At 47.3% G+C, this 17,530-nt stretch overlaps 1 protein-coding gene across 2 annotated transcripts in view; it reads right to left on the bottom strand.

Annotated features, from left to right (window-relative positions):
* The window catches only part of adamts17 (ADAM metallopeptidase with thrombospondin type 1 motif, 17), a 176,769-nt gene that overhangs the window by 154,069 nt on the left and 5,170 nt on the right, over window positions 1-17,530 (bottom strand). For both annotated transcript variants that reach the window (XM_039772720.1, XM_039772721.1), the window contains exons 3-4: window positions 13,771-13,936; window positions 2,314-2,486 (exon numbers count right to left, since the gene is read on the bottom strand). In XM_039772720.1, the coding sequence (XP_039628654.1) occupies window positions 2,314-2,486; window positions 13,771-13,936 (339 nt within the window). The remainder of the gene's footprint in view (window positions 1-2,313; window positions 2,487-13,770; window positions 13,937-17,530) is intronic.

Raw genomic sequence — 17,530 nt, 5'->3', positions numbered from 1 at the left:
AGGAAGTGCCTGCAGAGCTCAGAGTCAGCTTTGTGTCGAGACACAGAGACCTGGGGAGGTCTACAAGAACACGTGTGCAGCATTGAAGGTTCCCAAGAGCAGAGTGGCCTCCATAATCCTTAAATGGAAAATGTTTGGAAAAAAGAGCTGGTCACAGAGGGAAACTCAACAAGCATTTTGGACTGTAGGGACTTTCAAAACTCGACTTGACATAAGTGTAGAAGAATTACGTGGACAGGACTAGCAAGGTTTTTTAGGGATGAATGGCATGTTCTTGTTTCAAATTGTTCTAATCAAAGAAGAAGGGCCATGGTGAGAGAGATGGCCGAGTCAATTGAAATTCTTGCTTTACAGCTTACTTTGCATAAATGTTGTCACACGCGTGCACATAGGGGACAGCTTAAGGGCTTCAGTGGTTGTAATTCCTCGCTGTTCCAGCGGTTGGCGCTGTGTTGTAATGCCTGTTCTCTTCCACCCTCTGCCGACCAGAGGATTGACAGCTGTAGCATCTCTGATGTCACTTCCGGTTTCCATCTGCCTGGCCCCGCCTCTTCCAGCCAGAAGGACATATACAGTAACTGAGAGGTCAGGCACCACTGAGATGTTTCTACACCTTGTTTGAAGTCCACCTGTGGTCAATTCAATTGATTGGACTGAGTGGAAAGGCACACACTTGTGTATTGATGGTCCCACAACTGAGAAGGACATATACAGTAACTGAGAGTTCGGACATTCTGAAGTCATTTTACTGTGGAACACCCACCTGAAGAGATGTTCTTTGCAATTATTGCATGTTTTTCTGCTTTTCAGTTCTACAAGGCGTGGGGTCACCCCCCCATAGAATTGTCACTCTAGCTGAGCTCCACAAAACCTGTGTGGTGATGGGAGAAACTTCCAGAAGGACAACCATCACTGAAACACTCCACCGATCTGGGCTTAATGACAAAGTGGATAAATCAAAGCAACTTACTCAGTAAAAGACACGTGGAAGCCCACTTTTCATATAACTGGCTACCTAGTCAAGTATGGGTGAAGGGCCTCCATAAGAGAGGTGACCAAGAACCCAATGGTCACTCTGAGTGAACTGCAGAGAACCTGTGTGGAGATAAGCGAAACTTCCAGATGGACAACCGTCACTTAGACATGTCACCGATCTTGGGTTTATGGCAGAGTGGCCAGACAGGAGCCTCTTCCCAGTAAGAGACACATACAAGCCCCCGTGGAGTTTGCAAAAAGGCACCCAAAGGACTCTCGGAATTTGGGAAATGGGATTCTCTGGTCTGTTGAAACCAACATTAGTGTCATCTCTGGAGGGAAACCAAGGCACTGATCATTACCTGTGCAATGCCATTCCAGCAGTGAAAAGCATGATGGTCACAGCTTCAGGGATTGGAAGATGACTCAGAGTCAAGGGAAAGCTGAACGGACCAAAGTCTCTTCAGGACAAGTGCCCTTGAGTGGCCCAACCAAAGCCCCAATTTGAACACCATAGAATACATGTGGAGAGACCCGGAGATTGAAGTTTCCAGACGCTTCCCACCCAATCTAATGGGGCTTGAGGAGATCGGCCAGAAACAACGTCATAAACCGCCCAAATCCAAAGCTTGTAGATGCTTACCAAGATGACTCAAAGCTGGTATTGAGGGGCTTCTACAATTACAGGTCAGAATACTTCTTAGGAATGAGAGAGTTCAGGTTTTGACTTGGGCTAAATGTGTGACCCTTTCTGAAGACATGCTGTCACTTGGTCATTAGGGGTTACCAAGTGTTGATTGAGGAGCAAAAATGGAAAATCCATCCATTTACAATGAAATCTACAACACAATGAAGTGTGCAGATAGCGACGGGGGGTCTGAGTACTTCCAACTCAACTGAACGCTCCATTTTGAGGGGGACTCCACTCCAGACTTTATACCTTCTATGTTGTTGTCCCCTCCATTTATATCACCAGACAGAGACTAACGGGCACCAGGGGTTCAGAGCAAACGTTTGGAATACTGAAGGATCTCACGGCAAAAAACGATGGGATTGCAAAAATAGACAAACTCAACGAGAAAACAAAAGGTAAAGTAAATCGTGACAGAGTCAAAACCTCAGGAAAGAGGAGAACAAGTCAAGAAGGCAAACGTCAAAAGTCATAAAAGGCCTTGATCTGCTCAGGTGTCATTTTTTAGAGAAGCCCACGGGTGCGGAGGGGTCCAGCCTGAAACATTAGTGATCCACGAGTAAATGTAAATGAAATGCAATTAAAAAGACAAGGAGGTGCGGTTTATCAGTCTGGTTGCCCCCATCACTTATCCTGATCCTACTCACCATGTTCATGACCGTCAGGAGGAACCTCTGGGCTGCTTCGGCTCCATGGTACCGCACCATATCTGAGTCGGCCACCACCAGGGTCTCGACAGTGTAGTCGTGGTTCCGCTGAATGGCGTTCCTTCTGCCTCGGCTGTCATTTGAGGACTTTGACTTTTTAATGGTTTTCTTTCCTAAAAGACAGAGGTCACAGCCTGTTAAGGTCCTCTAGGTGTCTACACACACACACACACCATAATAAATGCCATTACAGTGATATAAGTATTGTCAGAGGATCACCCACCAAAAGTGTTCCCAGGTATGCGATACCACCCTGGGCCGCGAGGGGTCGCTGCTGCCCACTGTCTGCTCTTTCTCTTCCTCCACATTACAGAGTAACCACCCAGTGAGGGCAACTGACTCCACCCCTTCTAGTCCCTTTGCTATAACAACGCGACGGCCCAGAAGGAGGCCACACTTCCATGCAGAGTGACCAGAGATAAGGAACTCCACGACTTTCAGACAGATTTTCTAACGGATACCTGGCAGATTATTCTGGTGGCAATCGTTTTTTTGTTTCCTTTCACACCATCAAGTGTTGTTTTTGTTTGGACTTATAAGTAAATGGGGACAACCAGGTTGGCACCCCCAAAATTTATTTTTGTTTGAGCCTTGGGTGATCACAGTATACAGGACAGGTGCCATGGAGACATCTGAGGTACTTTAGAAAGTCCACCAAAATCTTTGCCTTTGACGGTTATTTGACGTCTTCTAGACCAGGGGGCTTACCCACCAGGTGCCACCGCCCCTGTGCTCCAGTCACCAACCACTTCACATCTCTGCCACTCGTGCTGTGAAGGGGGGGATGAACACACCCAAAGGAGACGTGGTCTCTCCTCCCAAACCCCTTCTTAAACGGTGACACAATGGGAATCAAATACCATTTTCTTTTTACCTCCTCTTTGCTCGATCAGGGGCAGACAGCCAGCACTCTGCAGTGGACAAGAGGGGCAGGCGAGGACCTCAGAAACTTCACAGCAGGGGACCCCGAGAGAAGGCCAAGGGTGGGCACACAACGCATATCGAGTTCATTGAGCTTCCCGGATTTCTTGATTCCCCCAAACCATTCCTGGCCACATCTGTGTGTCATTGACACATCTCCTCACAAGGGCCTAACATTTTTGCACAGCACCGCGTGGAGATATGAGACACACCCGCCATGAACTGCAGACCCCTGCACGTTTGTCTCGTATGTATTCAGATTTTTAAACACACAGATGCTGGCCTCTCAAACAACACTGAAGCCCCCTTGACGGGTGCCACTCACAAACGTCTAGACGTGTCAGCAGACAAAGCAATGGAGGCGACGGGGTCTTGACTGAGAAATTTCAACAACAAACTAAATGTTTGGACCTCTGTTCCTAAGAGGTGAGCGAAGATCAAACGACGAAGATCTTCTCTGATTGTAGCAAACAAAAGGTGGGCCGTAACGCCAAGAAATCACCACAGCACCCAGTCAGACTCGAGCCACCCCAGTGGCGATGGTGCTGTTGCCATGCCAAGTCAGCGCCACCTTTGACCAGAAATATGCAGCCGACAGAGGAGCGACTAAAAGGAGCCCAAGGCCACCATGGGATGGTCCTCTCGTCAGTCGGCACCCATGAGCTCGCACTGGTGGGATTGCATTACACCCCTCTAAATGTGCTCTTTTTATTTATGCAAATGGCAGTCAGATTCCATGGATACTTTGGTCCTTAATTAACTCTGACAGCAAATTATGGCACCAGCAGCTGCGGTAATCCACTCAAAGTTAGGGGGGTTTTAGGTGGTCTGCCAGCACAAGGGAGTGCACTTTGGAAAGGGACCACCCTGGTGGGAGTGAACATCAACTACTGTAAAGGCCTGCAGGGTATCATCCCACCTATCATTAGAGAAAGGTGCTATAAAATAAATAAATAGATAAATAAATAAAGCTTGGGAATCACGTCAGCTAGGACAAAAGAAAGGCGCTATACATCGTTTAAGCTATGACCATAGAAAGGGGCTGTTAAAAAAATAAATAAATAAAGTTTGGGGGTCCTGTCAGAAATGACTACACAAAGGTATTATCTCAGCGGAAAGGCGCTATATAAAGTAAATGTGGGGAGTCATATTACTGATCACTACAGAAAGGCGCTATACATAACAAAGCTTGGGAATCGTTTCAGCTATGACAGCGGAAAGGCGCTATATAAAGTAAATGTGGGGAGTCGTGTTACTGACCACTACAAAAAGGCCCATACAAAACAAAGCTTGGGAATCGTCCCACTGATCACTACTGAAAGGCACTATATAAAATAATGCACAGGTATCATCATAGCTATGACTATAGAAGGGCACAGTATAAATTAAAACTTGGGTACCAACTCAGAAAAATGGCATATAAAATAAAGCTTGAGCACTACGGGCAGGTGCTATTTATAAAATGGCAGTCGGGTATGATCTCGTGTCTGGCTGTAGGGTGGCACAGTGCTCAGTGCTGCCCATTCAAATCTCTGTGTGGAAACTGCACGTTATCCCTTTGTCTTTAGGAGTTTGACTCCAGGTGCTGCAGATTTGGTCCATTGTGCCACACACTGGCAGATTATATTAGGTGGAGAGGGCCAGGGTGCCAGGTGAAGGTCTGGCTTGCCATCCAGGGCTGCCAGCTGGAAGTAAATAATCACAGATGGCGACTTATACCAAGTGCTGCCCTTTTCCTTATAGAGCCCAGTATAACAGGAGCTGTGGATTACTGACGCTCATATGGCGCCCTGTGCGGTGCCATCATCGTCAATACTGACAGTAGAATTCCCCATCACATATAAAGAGCCACGCCAGCCGTCCTCCTGCCAAGTATTGTAATGAGAAGTTCACGGCGTCACTAAATCAAGCTGACTATTGAACGTGAAGTCATTTTATAAACAGGTTGAATAAATGCGCAGGATTCCAAAATCTCACTCCCTTCCGCCCCACGACCCTCTCATGGAGGTCCTGCCTTTCTCATATCAGATTATTCGCTGGCAGGAGGCCCGACGGCTCACAAGCCCTGGAAGCCGATCCCAGTAATATTGAAGCAAGTTTCAACATTGTTGGAATTCCCCACAAAGACGTTTCTATCCGACTCCGGCCCCCCGTTTCAAAAGCGCACAGAATGGAGCGGAGCGGCTTTCCTTTTTGGTTTTTCCAACCTGAACTCACCGAGCGGCGCGGCGACTTAACGCTGACAGGAAGCCGCTGTACGTCAGTTTGAGCAGGATGGACTTCCTAGTGGGTGCCTGGCGGCGGGCGGGCTGTTCAGATGTCGACACGCAGGACCACAGGAGAGGTTTACTCAAAACAATCGGGCAAAGTCGGCTCTCTTAATCTGTCTGAGTGCCAATTGTGCTTTCTTTTTTAATTTACTTTCCCTATTTATACCGGAGACATTCCATAATGAGAAGACACTTATAAAAATAAATAAAACAATTTAGTAACAAACCATAAAAAAGGAAAAAAATCAGACCAATCTTTGCCTGAGCCCTAACCCTAACCCTAACCCTGTCAAAGTGTCTTAGGCCCACTCGGGGGGTCTTGTCCGTCCCCCAGTTCTGTCTCTGCAGCTCAACGCTGACGAGCGTCTTCTTCTTCTTCTTGCTCGAGGTAGCGCTTTACAAACTCGGATGTAAATTTGGGTTCCTCAAGCAAGGGATGAGAATCACCCAGGATTCCATGCACCAAGGCCAGATTCACGGTTGGTCTTCTAGAAGTTTCTCATCTAGCGAAAGATCACATGGGCTAATATCCAGCACACAGACTACCATTGCAGAAGGTTCCTGGTCTGAGTCATCAATGACCTCCATGTCTGCCCTCAGTGCTGCCCAAAGGCCCTTTGGAGATGGGCACCATCGCTGGCACCAGGATCAGGTCTTCCTAAAAGCAATTGATGACAAGCCAAAAAAAAAACTCCAAGGACCACCGTCAGCCAAAGAAAACCACCTTCCTGAGCGCCGCAGAGGAGTCCTGCTCACAAACTGGATGAAAAGCTGGCCTCCTCGATCCTGCCAATGACTGGCATATGGGGGTGGACTTGAGCAGGATGAGAAAGGTGCCAGCCTCGAATGACGTCAACACGGCTGTGGCCCAACATGCTTGTCAATTTCAACATCCACCACGCAACTGTTTATGAGGTGACAGTACCACGGAAAGAGCATAATGGACGAGGCCGACGAGAGAAAGCAGGCCAAAGGAGCGGCCGGCCTACGTGGTGGGAACCGGTCAAGTTAGTCTGCCAGGGTTTTGCAGGGCGTTCACTCTTTAAAGCATTTGCAATTCTGGGCATAACTGGCAAGGTGAAGAGAAGAGCCATTAGACTCGCAACTGAAGCTGCAGAGAAGGCCACTAGGGGGCTGTGGATCGAGAGGGCAGATCCATGGGTGAATGCTGCTGGGGCACAAAGCTGGGGTCTGATCAACCTCGGCGGGATCACCTAAGAGAAGGAATCTGATGTTGAAAGACCCGAAATACCCAATGACCCCAAGTTACATGAGGTGTCCCGGGGCATCCAAGGTTGTCTGGAGCTCTGCCTGTTGCTCTGTTCAGCTTCCTCTCCACCCCATCTAGTTTCCTAATTCTTGACGCTGCCACCATTGTGGGATGGCATTATGGAGGTCATGAGAGCGGTGCCTGGTTTCCCTCCAGAGATGACACTAATTGTGGTTTTATCAGACCAGAGAATCCCGTTTCTCAAAGTCTAAGAGTCCTTTAGGTGCCTTTTTGCAAACGCCACATCCGTGGGTCTCTTACTGGGAAGAGGCTCCTGTCTGGCCACTCTGTCATAAATCCAAGGTGGGTGGAATGTCCAAGTGACGGTTGTCCATCTGGAAGTTTCACTTATCTCCACATGGGTTCTCTGCAGCTCAGTCAGGGGGACCATTGGGTTCTTGGTCACTTCTTTCTTAAGCAGGCCCTTCACCCAAGTTTGGCCAGGTAGCCAGCCATGCAAAAAGTCATGGACGTTCCAAACGTCTTTCATTTAAGAATGATGGAGGCCACTGTGCTCTTGGGAACCTTCAATGCTGCAAGTATTGTTTGTAGCCTTTTCCAGATCTGAGCTTCACCACAATCCTGTCTCTAAGCTCTACAGACAACTCCTACCTAATGGATTGTAGGGGAAACAGATGATATGAAAGGCACTATATAATAGATAGATAGATAGATAGATAGATAGATAGATAGATAGATAGATAGATAGATAGATAGATAGATAGATAGATAGATAGATAGATAGATAGATAGATAGATAGATAGAGTACTAGGCAAGATAAAATTTTTAGATTTTAAAATTTTAGATAAAAAGGAATTTTATTAAAGATATGATAGATAGATAGACAGACAGACAAACAGAAACAGATAGAAGGCAAGAATGGCATTTTATTAAGGATAAAGTAGATAGATAGATGGCGTAGTAGGCAAGATTAAAAATTTAGATTAACAAGAATGTCATTATATAGGAGACAGACAGACAGACAGACATGAAAGGCACTATATCAAATAACCAGATGTTGGCAGACGGTTCTCGATGCTGCTGTGTCACACAGAGGACGTGCAGCGTGATCAGTTTGACTTCATTCTCTCCTCTGCTACTACCTTCATACACCTTCATCCTTATTTATCTGATTCAACTTTTCATCTTCACAACCTACAGAAAGCACTTTGAGCCACATTTTGTATATGAAAGGCACTATAGAAATAGTTATTCTTATTTGTAGCTCGGGTTTGTATTTCAGTCCACACCTCATTCTGCTTCCACATCGTGGGCTCTGGTGCTCCTGTTGCGCTGGGCACTGCCCACTTGTCAGCGTATGTAACGCAGCTTCCCTCGAGAGTATATCATTATCATTTACCGCTGTGCTAATGAAGGGCTTTCCAGTGGTGGGATGGCATCCAGTCATTTGGACGGCTCTGGCTTGTGCCCGCTGTCAACATATTCTTCAACACCTCAATAAAATGCAAATCCGCTGCACAATTTGATTATAATCTGAGAAGAATAAGAGGCGGGCAGATGCTAGATGACAGCTTCTGAAAAACGTTTTCTTCTCCTTTCAGCTTAAACATGTAATTTAACAGACAAGAATATAAACATCACTTTCAGGAAAGGATTTTTAGATAAAATGCATAAGGTGAAGGGCCTCACAGCGCCTGTTAAACACAATTTCCAATTAGAATGAAGCCACTGCATTCACTTCTTTCTTTGAGAGTGGAATTTGGATACCAGACAAGACCTTGGTAATTACAGATTCTGCAATAAATAAGGGTAGACAATGGGGAACCCCCAAGAGTACTGTGGGAGACCCCTAAGTCACTAGAGGTCACCACCATACAGAGTTTGTGTGCTCTTGAAGAACATTGGATAATAGATAAAATGGGCTTGTGCAAGTTCGTCTGTTATATTCCATTTGGCATGGGATTTGTAAAATCAGTGTTAATGTTTGTGATACGCCATCTGTTGGAATGACGAATGCAATGCATATGCCTCTGTTATATGTCATTTGATAGGGTATTTATCATACCATTAAAATTAAAAAGCATTTTTTTAAATGCAAGCATATCAAAGTAGTGTTAATTTTTATGATGTGGCATCTGTTGAAATATGCATATGTCTCTCTGTTATATGCTATTTGGTATGAGATTCATAAAATCAGTGTTAATGTTTGTGATGTGCCATCTGTTGGAATGACAAATACAATGCATATGCCTCTGTTTTATGTCATTTGGTAGGGTATTTACCATACCATTTACAATAAAAAAGCATTTTTTAAACAGCAAGCATATAAAATCAGTTTTAGTTTTTAAGATGTGCCATCTGTTGGAACATGCATATGTGCTCTGTTATATGCCATTTGGTATGAGATTCGTTAAAAGCAGTGTTAATGCCTGAGATGCACCACCTGTTGGAGTGATAAATGCAATGCATTTCATTATTAAAAAGGTTTGTGATGTGCCATCTGTTGGAATGACAGAGGCATAGTGACCAAACAAATATGCATTCTTTTATTAAGGTGGCTACACAGATGTAAAAGGCACCATGTTAGTTGTGCTCGATTATTTAAAAGAAACAACACGCCTCACTCTTGGTCCCAGCTGCTTTAAAGATTTGCGGAGTTTTCTAAACAACTTCTGATGTGAACCTTAATGTCTATCAAGCCGGGATCAGTCAGCACCCTGCGCCAGGAGTCTTAACCCCTTTAAGGACAAGTTAACACAGTCCTCTCTTAAAAGTGACAGAGACGAAAATGCTGTGAGGTCCAGGGATCGGCAAGGCCAGACTTTTTGGCACGAAGACTAAAGCTTCATTTTTTCGCATTACCAGGTGCTTTTCCAGGCTGAATGCTTTTAACACCTGGCGTCCTTTTATTGTCTCAAGTATTTTGGGCGGCCTGGCTAGACGAAAAGAAAAAACTTCAGTGGAATTGATTGTTGTGAGGGAATCTTATGAACGATTAAAAAAAAAAAAATCCTTCATCAGTGGGCTAAACTCCAGCATAAAAGCACATGGAAATGATTCAACAATACAACTTGTCCACAATGTCAGGGTGTCTTTTTCGAGTGTGAAATTCTAAGCAGTGAGCTCATCATGTGGACTGCAGTTCTAAAAGCTGTTTCAGTCACGACTCTTGTTTCAATACAGCATCCACACACTCTATGTGTGGCCCGGTGTCTTCCTGGGGACAATGGGGGCCAGGGTACATAGTGCTGCTGCCCCTTTAATCCAGCTGTAGGGACTCATATCTCATGCCCAACTGTTGTCCATGTGGTGTCTGCCTGTTACAACAGAGGATAGAGCAGACTCCAGTGGGCGGGTCCAGATGGATAGAGTTGACTCCAGTGGGTGGGTCCAGATGGATAGAGTTGACTCCAGTAGGCGGGTCCAGATGGGTAGAGTTGACTCCAGTGGGCGGGTCCAGAAAGACAGAGTTGACTCCAGTGTGCAGGTCCAGGTAAGTTGAGTTGACTCCAGTGGGTGGGTCCAGATGGATAGAGTTGACTCCAGTGGGCAGGTCCAGGTAAGTGGAGTTGACTCCAGTGGGCGGGTCCAGAAAGACAGAGTTGACTCCAGTGGGAAGGTCCAGAAGGATAGAGTTGACTCCAGTGGGCGGGTCCAGAAAGACAGAGTTGACTCCAGTGGGCAGGTCCAGGTAAGTTGAGTTGACTCCAGTGGGCGGGTCCAGAAAGACAGAGTTGACTCCAGTGGGAAGGTCCAGATGGGTAGAGTTGAATCCAGTGGGCGGGTCCAGATGGATGGAGTTGACTCCAGTGGGCGGGTCCAGAAAGACAGAGTTGACTCCAGTGGGCAGGTCCAGGTAAGTTGAGTTGACTCCAGTGGGCGGGTCCAGATGGATAGAGTTGACTCCAGTGTGCAGGTCCAGGTAAGTGGAGTTGACTCCAGTGGGCAGGTCCAGTAAGACAGAGTTGAATCCATTGGGCGGGTCCAGGTAAGTGGAGTTGACTCCAGTGGGCGGGTCCAGATGGATGGAGTTGACTCTAAAGAGCCCCAATAGAGTCTAGCAGCAGACCTCATGAGCTCTGCCCAGTTACACTGTGATTAAGATTAGGGTTGTGGCAGGCAGAACACCGGCGGGCATACATGCGCTCAAACCAACAGCTCTGATCTTTCATTTCTCAATTCTCTTCTTGGCCATCATGATTTGCAAGCGTCCTGCACAGCCATGATGTGAAGTAGAGCAGCAGCCAGCATCTTTCAATTTGCACCTATCTGACATTTTGTGCACGTGGGGCACATCCAGGGAAGGCTAATTTGGATCAAGTCACGCTTATTCTGCTGTGTGAACAGAGACTTGAAAGGCCTGCGCTGTGTCAGACACAAGGACAGAATCAAAAACGGTTACGATGTGAAATTGTTAAATATGGGAATGTTAAATTGGGGTTCTTCTGTACAGTAAATGCCCCTTTTCAAGGAGGGGTCCCCACCACTGCAGACAGACAGACAGACAGACAGACAGATAGACAGACGTGGCTATCAGTATAGGTGCTTCTCCCATTACACGCAGGCACAGCTAAACACAAAGCAGGAGTGGAGAGGCGCACATTGGCGGGGGGCAGCGGTGGCAGCGGCGGAGGCAGCAGCAGGTCTCAACAAGAGCTCAGTTACAGCAGCTGTGCCTTCTAAGGAGCCGTCGTCAGACTCAGACGGCCAAGACATCAAAGCGAGCGTCACTGACACGTCTGAAACGGAGATGAATTACGAGCACCACAGCTGTGAAACAAACCCACAGTTCCTCTGTGCTCTCAAACAATCACACAGTGGTGGGTTTTTTTGTTTTGTTTTTTTGGTTTTAGGATATTTAAATTTTGCAGGGTGGGGTTGTGGCCAGCATATCCCACCCTGCCTTATTGATCCAAAATCCCAGGTTTGAGTGCTTTCCCCATTCGTGGTTTGGCTAGAGCTTGTGAGTTCTCTCATGTCCGTCTGCTTTTCTTTCATAGATGTACAGGCTTCAGTTAACTGGGCTCCGGGTGGGTGTGTGTTTGAGTGGGCACTGTGCCATCTCACCCTGGGTTGGCTCCTGCTGTACTCTTAGTGGTGTTGTGTTAGGCTCCAGGTCACCTGTGACCTTCTTCAGCGAGTATGTTCCTGGGAGCTTAGGTGAATATCTACTTAGAGTCGACTAGGCCCCGGACACAGACAGGCAGACATGTTGTATTACCCCCACACGTTTATTTACACTATGTACAAAGTCAAATAAAGTGCCACACAACCCACTTTACCCCAAAGTCCGGGCCTCTTACACTCTTTGCCTCACTCTTCAGGCCGCCTCCACTCTCTTCTCCAAGCTCTCGTCCTCTCCTCACCCGACTCCAGCCTTGAATGAAGGGAGGCGGCCCCTTATTTAATCGCCTGGATGTGCTCCAGGTGTTTCCCGGCAATCTCCCAAAGACACACCCCAGTGTGGCGGAAGTGCCGGCTGCATCCCCGGGAGCACTCCGGGTGTCCCCGCTCTTCTTCCCCCCCGCACTCAGGGCACCAAAGGCATAGGGGAGCCCCCTGGCGGTGACCACGGGCCCCTACAGGGTGGAGCTTCAAAGCTCTGTACCCATGGCCCCCAAAGGTGCCAGGGTGGTCGCCCCCACATGGTCTGGGGAAGGAGCAAGCCCTCCTCCGGTCCTCCTGGGCGTCCCGGCCGAGTCGCCACCCCAGCCATCTCTGACATGAGCGTCCCATGGTGCTTTGCGAGGCCAACATGTCACCACAGAGCTGCAGCAGCCATGTGCAGAACTTTCATGTGTGCCAACTGCAAGGTCGGTGCGCAGCTGCTTCATGCATGCGTGAAGTCATCACCTGACTTGCAGTATTTTCATTTGAGGGGTACATTAGCAGACCATAATGAGAATATTAGGAGTGCTGCCACTGGATATATAGCACTGATCCCTGTGCACTGGCTGCGCAGTGCCATGTGGCTAATTTGCATACGACAATAGCCATGTGCCCAGTTACAATGTCAAAAAAAGACTTAAAAGAGGCCTCCCCGTCCCCAGGAAGGAAAACAAATTTGTGATCCTGTGAAATAATAGTCACCATAAATGGTATGGGATTTGTAAGAGCAGTGTTAATGTTTGGGGTGCACCATCTGTTGGAATGACAAATGCAATGCATTTATCTCTGTTATGGGCTATTTGGTTTGGGATTTGTAAAAGCACCATTACTGTTTGTTGTGTGCCCTCTGTTGAAATGGCCATTGCAACGCATTTATTTCTGTTATATGCCATTTGGTATGGGATTCTTAAAGCAATATTAATGTTTGTGATGCGCCATCTGTTGGAATGAAAAATCCAATGCATTTTATTGCTAAAAACATTTGTCATGTTTCATTTTTTGGGAATGATAGAGACCGGACAGACACTTATTCTTTTATTAAGGTTGGGTTAGAAGTATTTCTGAGTGTGATCTTTTAAATTGGATACTTCTAGTCTTATACTGTTTATACCATTTCTTTTGATATCAATAAAACATAAAAAGAATAAAAATTACACTTTTAGCTAGTAAAAATCTTTTCACCAGGCCCACCGTTGGCTCTCGACTCCCACAATCCTCAGTTAATGCAGCCAAGAGGTCGTCTTGAGTATACGTTTAGTCACTGGAGTGTCACCGAGCCGTCTATCCCACATTTCTGCGTACATCCGGTTGCTTTTATGGACACGAACACTGCTGCATTCTGGGACGGTAAGGGACGCTCTCATTACCATCGTACTGAATAAATAAAGAGTGTCATCATCAGCGAACTGCAGAGATAAATGCACGTCTCGTCTCCCAGTCCCATCTCAACCCTACACCTGCCTTTCCCATACGGTGAGACACTAAGCCCGACTTGCTGATGTCCTCGTCTCCTCACCCTTCTTGTCAGCTTTATTACGCTTTTTGTTTGCAGCGACTACCACAGGAGGGCGCCCACCCCTTCTTACCAGTCACAGTGTGGCAGGCGTCTGAGGAGACCCGCGTGTCTTCCGATTCAGGGGTGATGGATCTCTTCTGCCGGGTCAATATGTGCTCCATTCCGATGAATGAACTCAGGGTCTTGTTGACCGGCTCGATGAACATCCACTCGTTGCCATGTTGGATGATCCCAGCCTGGATGGATCGAAAAAAAAAAAAAAGGTCAGTGACTTAAAGCATAAAAGGGGAACATGGAAAAGCATCGGGAATGTGGAGCACAGGGCCATTATAGCAGAGTGGAGGTCATCCGACTCCTCTGTCCTGTAAGCCACCTTCTCTAAATCTACACTGCTCTCGTATAAACAGCAAATCCTCCCACCCGTTTAGTGGGCTTCAGGATCAGGGTGGGCACGGGCTTTTTGCACAGCATCGGGTATAAGGCAGCAGTCAAGTCTGGATAACGGTGGATTCAGAAAGTTTTCAGACCCCCCTTCCCCTCACTTTCAGCACACTTTTATTGTGTTGCAGATTTTAATTTAATATGAATACATTGGCCATTTTCACTCATCCATCTACACTTGATAACCCATAAGGACCAAGTGAAGACCTCGCTTCAGAAACGTTTTCAAATTTCTCTCTCATTCTCCCCCCAAGTCTTCAGAGCTTCACTCCACGTTGTGCTCCGGTGCCTCCTGCTTGCTTTAATTCTCCTCGAGATGATTCGGGAACTTGATTGGCGCCCACCTGTGGCCAACTGATTGGATTGGACCAATCATTTAGAAAGGCCCACCTGTGGATAGAAGGTCCAGCAATTCACAACAACTAAGCCGTGAAGACCAAGGAGCTCTCTGAAGACCTCCGTAGTCAGATTGTGGTGAGGTGTAGATCAGGGCCAGGGAATCAAACCATTTCTAAAGCAGGGAGCCCCGCCATCCTGGACCAGCATCTTGGGTTGCTCTCCATGTTCAGGTTGCACCTTCTCCCTGTTTCTATGTGCTTTATCACTCCAACCATTCATACCATTACAGACATCTGCGCCAAGCTATCCGGTAAGTAGACGCATGAGTGCCCCACTATGGACTGGCACTCCTTCCGGGGTCGGTTCCTGCTTAGCACCCAAGGCTGCTGGGATAGGCCATGGCTCCCTAAGACCCTGAACTGGATGACACGAGTTTGAGAAGGTCTGCTTGACCTGCAATCGACGCGATGCTCAGGGCCGTCTTATGACCCACATCGTCGACCCGCCAGCTAACCTTCAAATCCCACCTTTGAGAGCGCAGAGTTGACACAAAAGTTAGCAGACGCATTTAACGCAGACCAGCCAGCTGATTATGTAACGCACAGTAGACGCCTCAAAACCATTAGGCCTCCCTCTGCTGCCAGAGCTCCGAGCCGACAGAAGTTCATCCAGCACGATGAGAGACAAAACCTAAATGAGCCAGAAAGCCGTCAAGGCCAAGAGCTGCAAAGTACAAAGAAGGAAAGGAAAACCCCCGGTGGTGAAGGTGGGCGGTTTGGCATAGTAGGCAAGATTTGGACTGCTGGCTCATGTCCTGCTACTGACCACCCAAGAGTCACTTCACCTGTCTGTGCTCCAATTGGAAAAAAAAGGAAAAATGAAAGAATGGAACCAGTTGTGTCTCAAAGGACACAACGTACTCATGGAGCGTGGGGCGCAACTCTGGATGTCTACACTACAAGAAAGACAGAGCAGCACCTGAAGCCGTGCAGAAGAGATCAACCGCGTCCGTCCAAGAATTTAAACTTTACTGTGACAGGTTCAGAGAATTAAAACCTGTTGAGTGCCAAGCAGAGGAGACGGTGCCAGGATGGACGCTAATCCAGGCCTTTAAAACCCTCATCAATAGCAGAATTCTTTCAACTAAAATGGTGACACGCGGACTGGAGGACAGCAGTGGAAATGAAGGGGAAAAGTGCAATCAGGACTGAAGCCAGGAAACACTTCATTACTCAAAGAGTTGTGGGAATCTGAACTGAAGTAGACATGGAGGAGATATCAGGAGAGCTTAGCTATCAGCTAAACAAGCAAGCTTTGATGGACTGAATGATCTCCTCTCATTCGTCACATTTCTTACATAAGCATTAAAACACACACTTCTTTTGTGCTTCAAGGAGGGTGTCAATCCGGACAGGCAGACTCACCATCACATCAGCAATAGGGTGGCCTGGACGGCTTGGAATGGCGGTGGAGAGACAACAAGGAATGGTTTGAGATGAAGGCAGGACCTGCCCCTGTGGAGGCGCTTTAGGACCTTTGCATGTACCTCAGAGGGGCCCCCTGACAAGAGGACCTGCCATCAGAGCTGCCAGAACTCAAATGACTTTTTAAGTAGCGGGTGTCCCATGGATGCCCTCTGTGTGTACACATTAATGGATGGGATGATCCTCCGTTCTAGATAATGGGGGACGCCATAAAAAGGTAGAAAGAGTCAGTCACTGCAACCTACACAGGACTTCCAAAATCGAGAAAAACAAAGAAAGTTAGCATTGGTGACCTTCTGTCTCGTCACCTCCATAGGAGGCCCCCCTACACCTCCTGAATATTGTACGTCGGTCCCAACGCGTTTCACTTTGTAGCCGACTTCCTGAATCTCGATGGAGTAGACGACCACATACATCAGCCTGAGGTTCAAATCACCTCTCTGTCTTGGGAGTAGGAAAGGCGGGTGAACGTCTTCTGAAGGGCATCATTTGGGAAAATCTCAGCAGGATCCTGATAGAATGGGAGTCTTTAGCATGTAGTGCCTTCTGACCCCTTTTTTCTCATGTTTTGTTATGTTGCGGCCTTGTGGTAAAGTTATTTTCATTTTCAACTACAAAACCCACTCAAACCCCGCCCAACAAGCAGTACTTAGTGACCCAAAATGACCCACCAAAAAAAACACCATTTTAGGAAATCCTGCAACTTCATTAAATCTCGCACTGACACGAGAATTCAGACCCTTTGCTTTGGCTCATTCTCTTGTTCATCGGTGAGATGTTTGGAGTCCATCTGTGGTCAGTTCAGTTAGGGGACTGATTAGCAAGGGTCTATAGAGGGTCCCACAGATGATCAAATGCCAAGCCAAGGAATTGCCTACAGGTCATAGAGACAGGATTGTGTCAAGGCTCAGATCTTGAGAAGTCGACAGAAAAGTCCAGCGGCATTGAAGGTCCCCAAGAGCACAGTGGCCTCCACCATTTTTCACTTTTCATATGACTGGCTACTTGGTCAAACATGGGTGAAGGGCCTCCATAACAAAGAGGTGACCAAGAACCCAATGGTCACCCAGGATGAGCAGCAGAGAACCCATGTGGAGAGAAGTGAAACTTTCAGATGGACAACAGTCACTTAGACATTCCAAGGGTCTTGGGTTTATAGCAGAGTGTCCAGACAGGAGCCTCTTCCCAGTAACAGACACATAGAAGCCCACGTAGAGTTTGCAAAAAGGCACCCAAAGGATTCTCAGAATGTGTTCATCTGGTCTGATGAAACCAACATTAGTGTCATCTCTGGAGGGAAACCAGGCACCACTCTCATGACCTCCATAATGCCATGCCACAATGGTGGCAGCGTCGGGGATTGGGAAACTAGACGGGGTGGAGAGGAGGCTGAACAGAGCAACAGGCAGAGCTCCAGACAACCTGTGTGACAACGAGAAACTTCCGGAAGACCAACTGTGGATCTAGCCTGGGTGGTCCAAGGTGATTCTCATCCATCCCCCCATCATCCCAAGCTTAAGGAACCCAAATACACATCCGAGTTCGTAGAGAGCCACCCTGAGCAAG

The sequence above is a fragment of the Polypterus senegalus genome, chromosome 12, assembly GCF_016835505.1.
Source record: "Polypterus senegalus isolate Bchr_013 chromosome 12, ASM1683550v1, whole genome shotgun sequence".
In the NCBI taxonomy this organism is placed as follows: Eukaryota; Metazoa; Chordata; class Cladistia; order Polypteriformes; family Polypteridae; genus Polypterus; species Polypterus senegalus.
The sequence above is the reverse complement of the archived record's forward strand: the minus strand, read 5'-3'. Positions and strand labels throughout refer to the sequence as shown.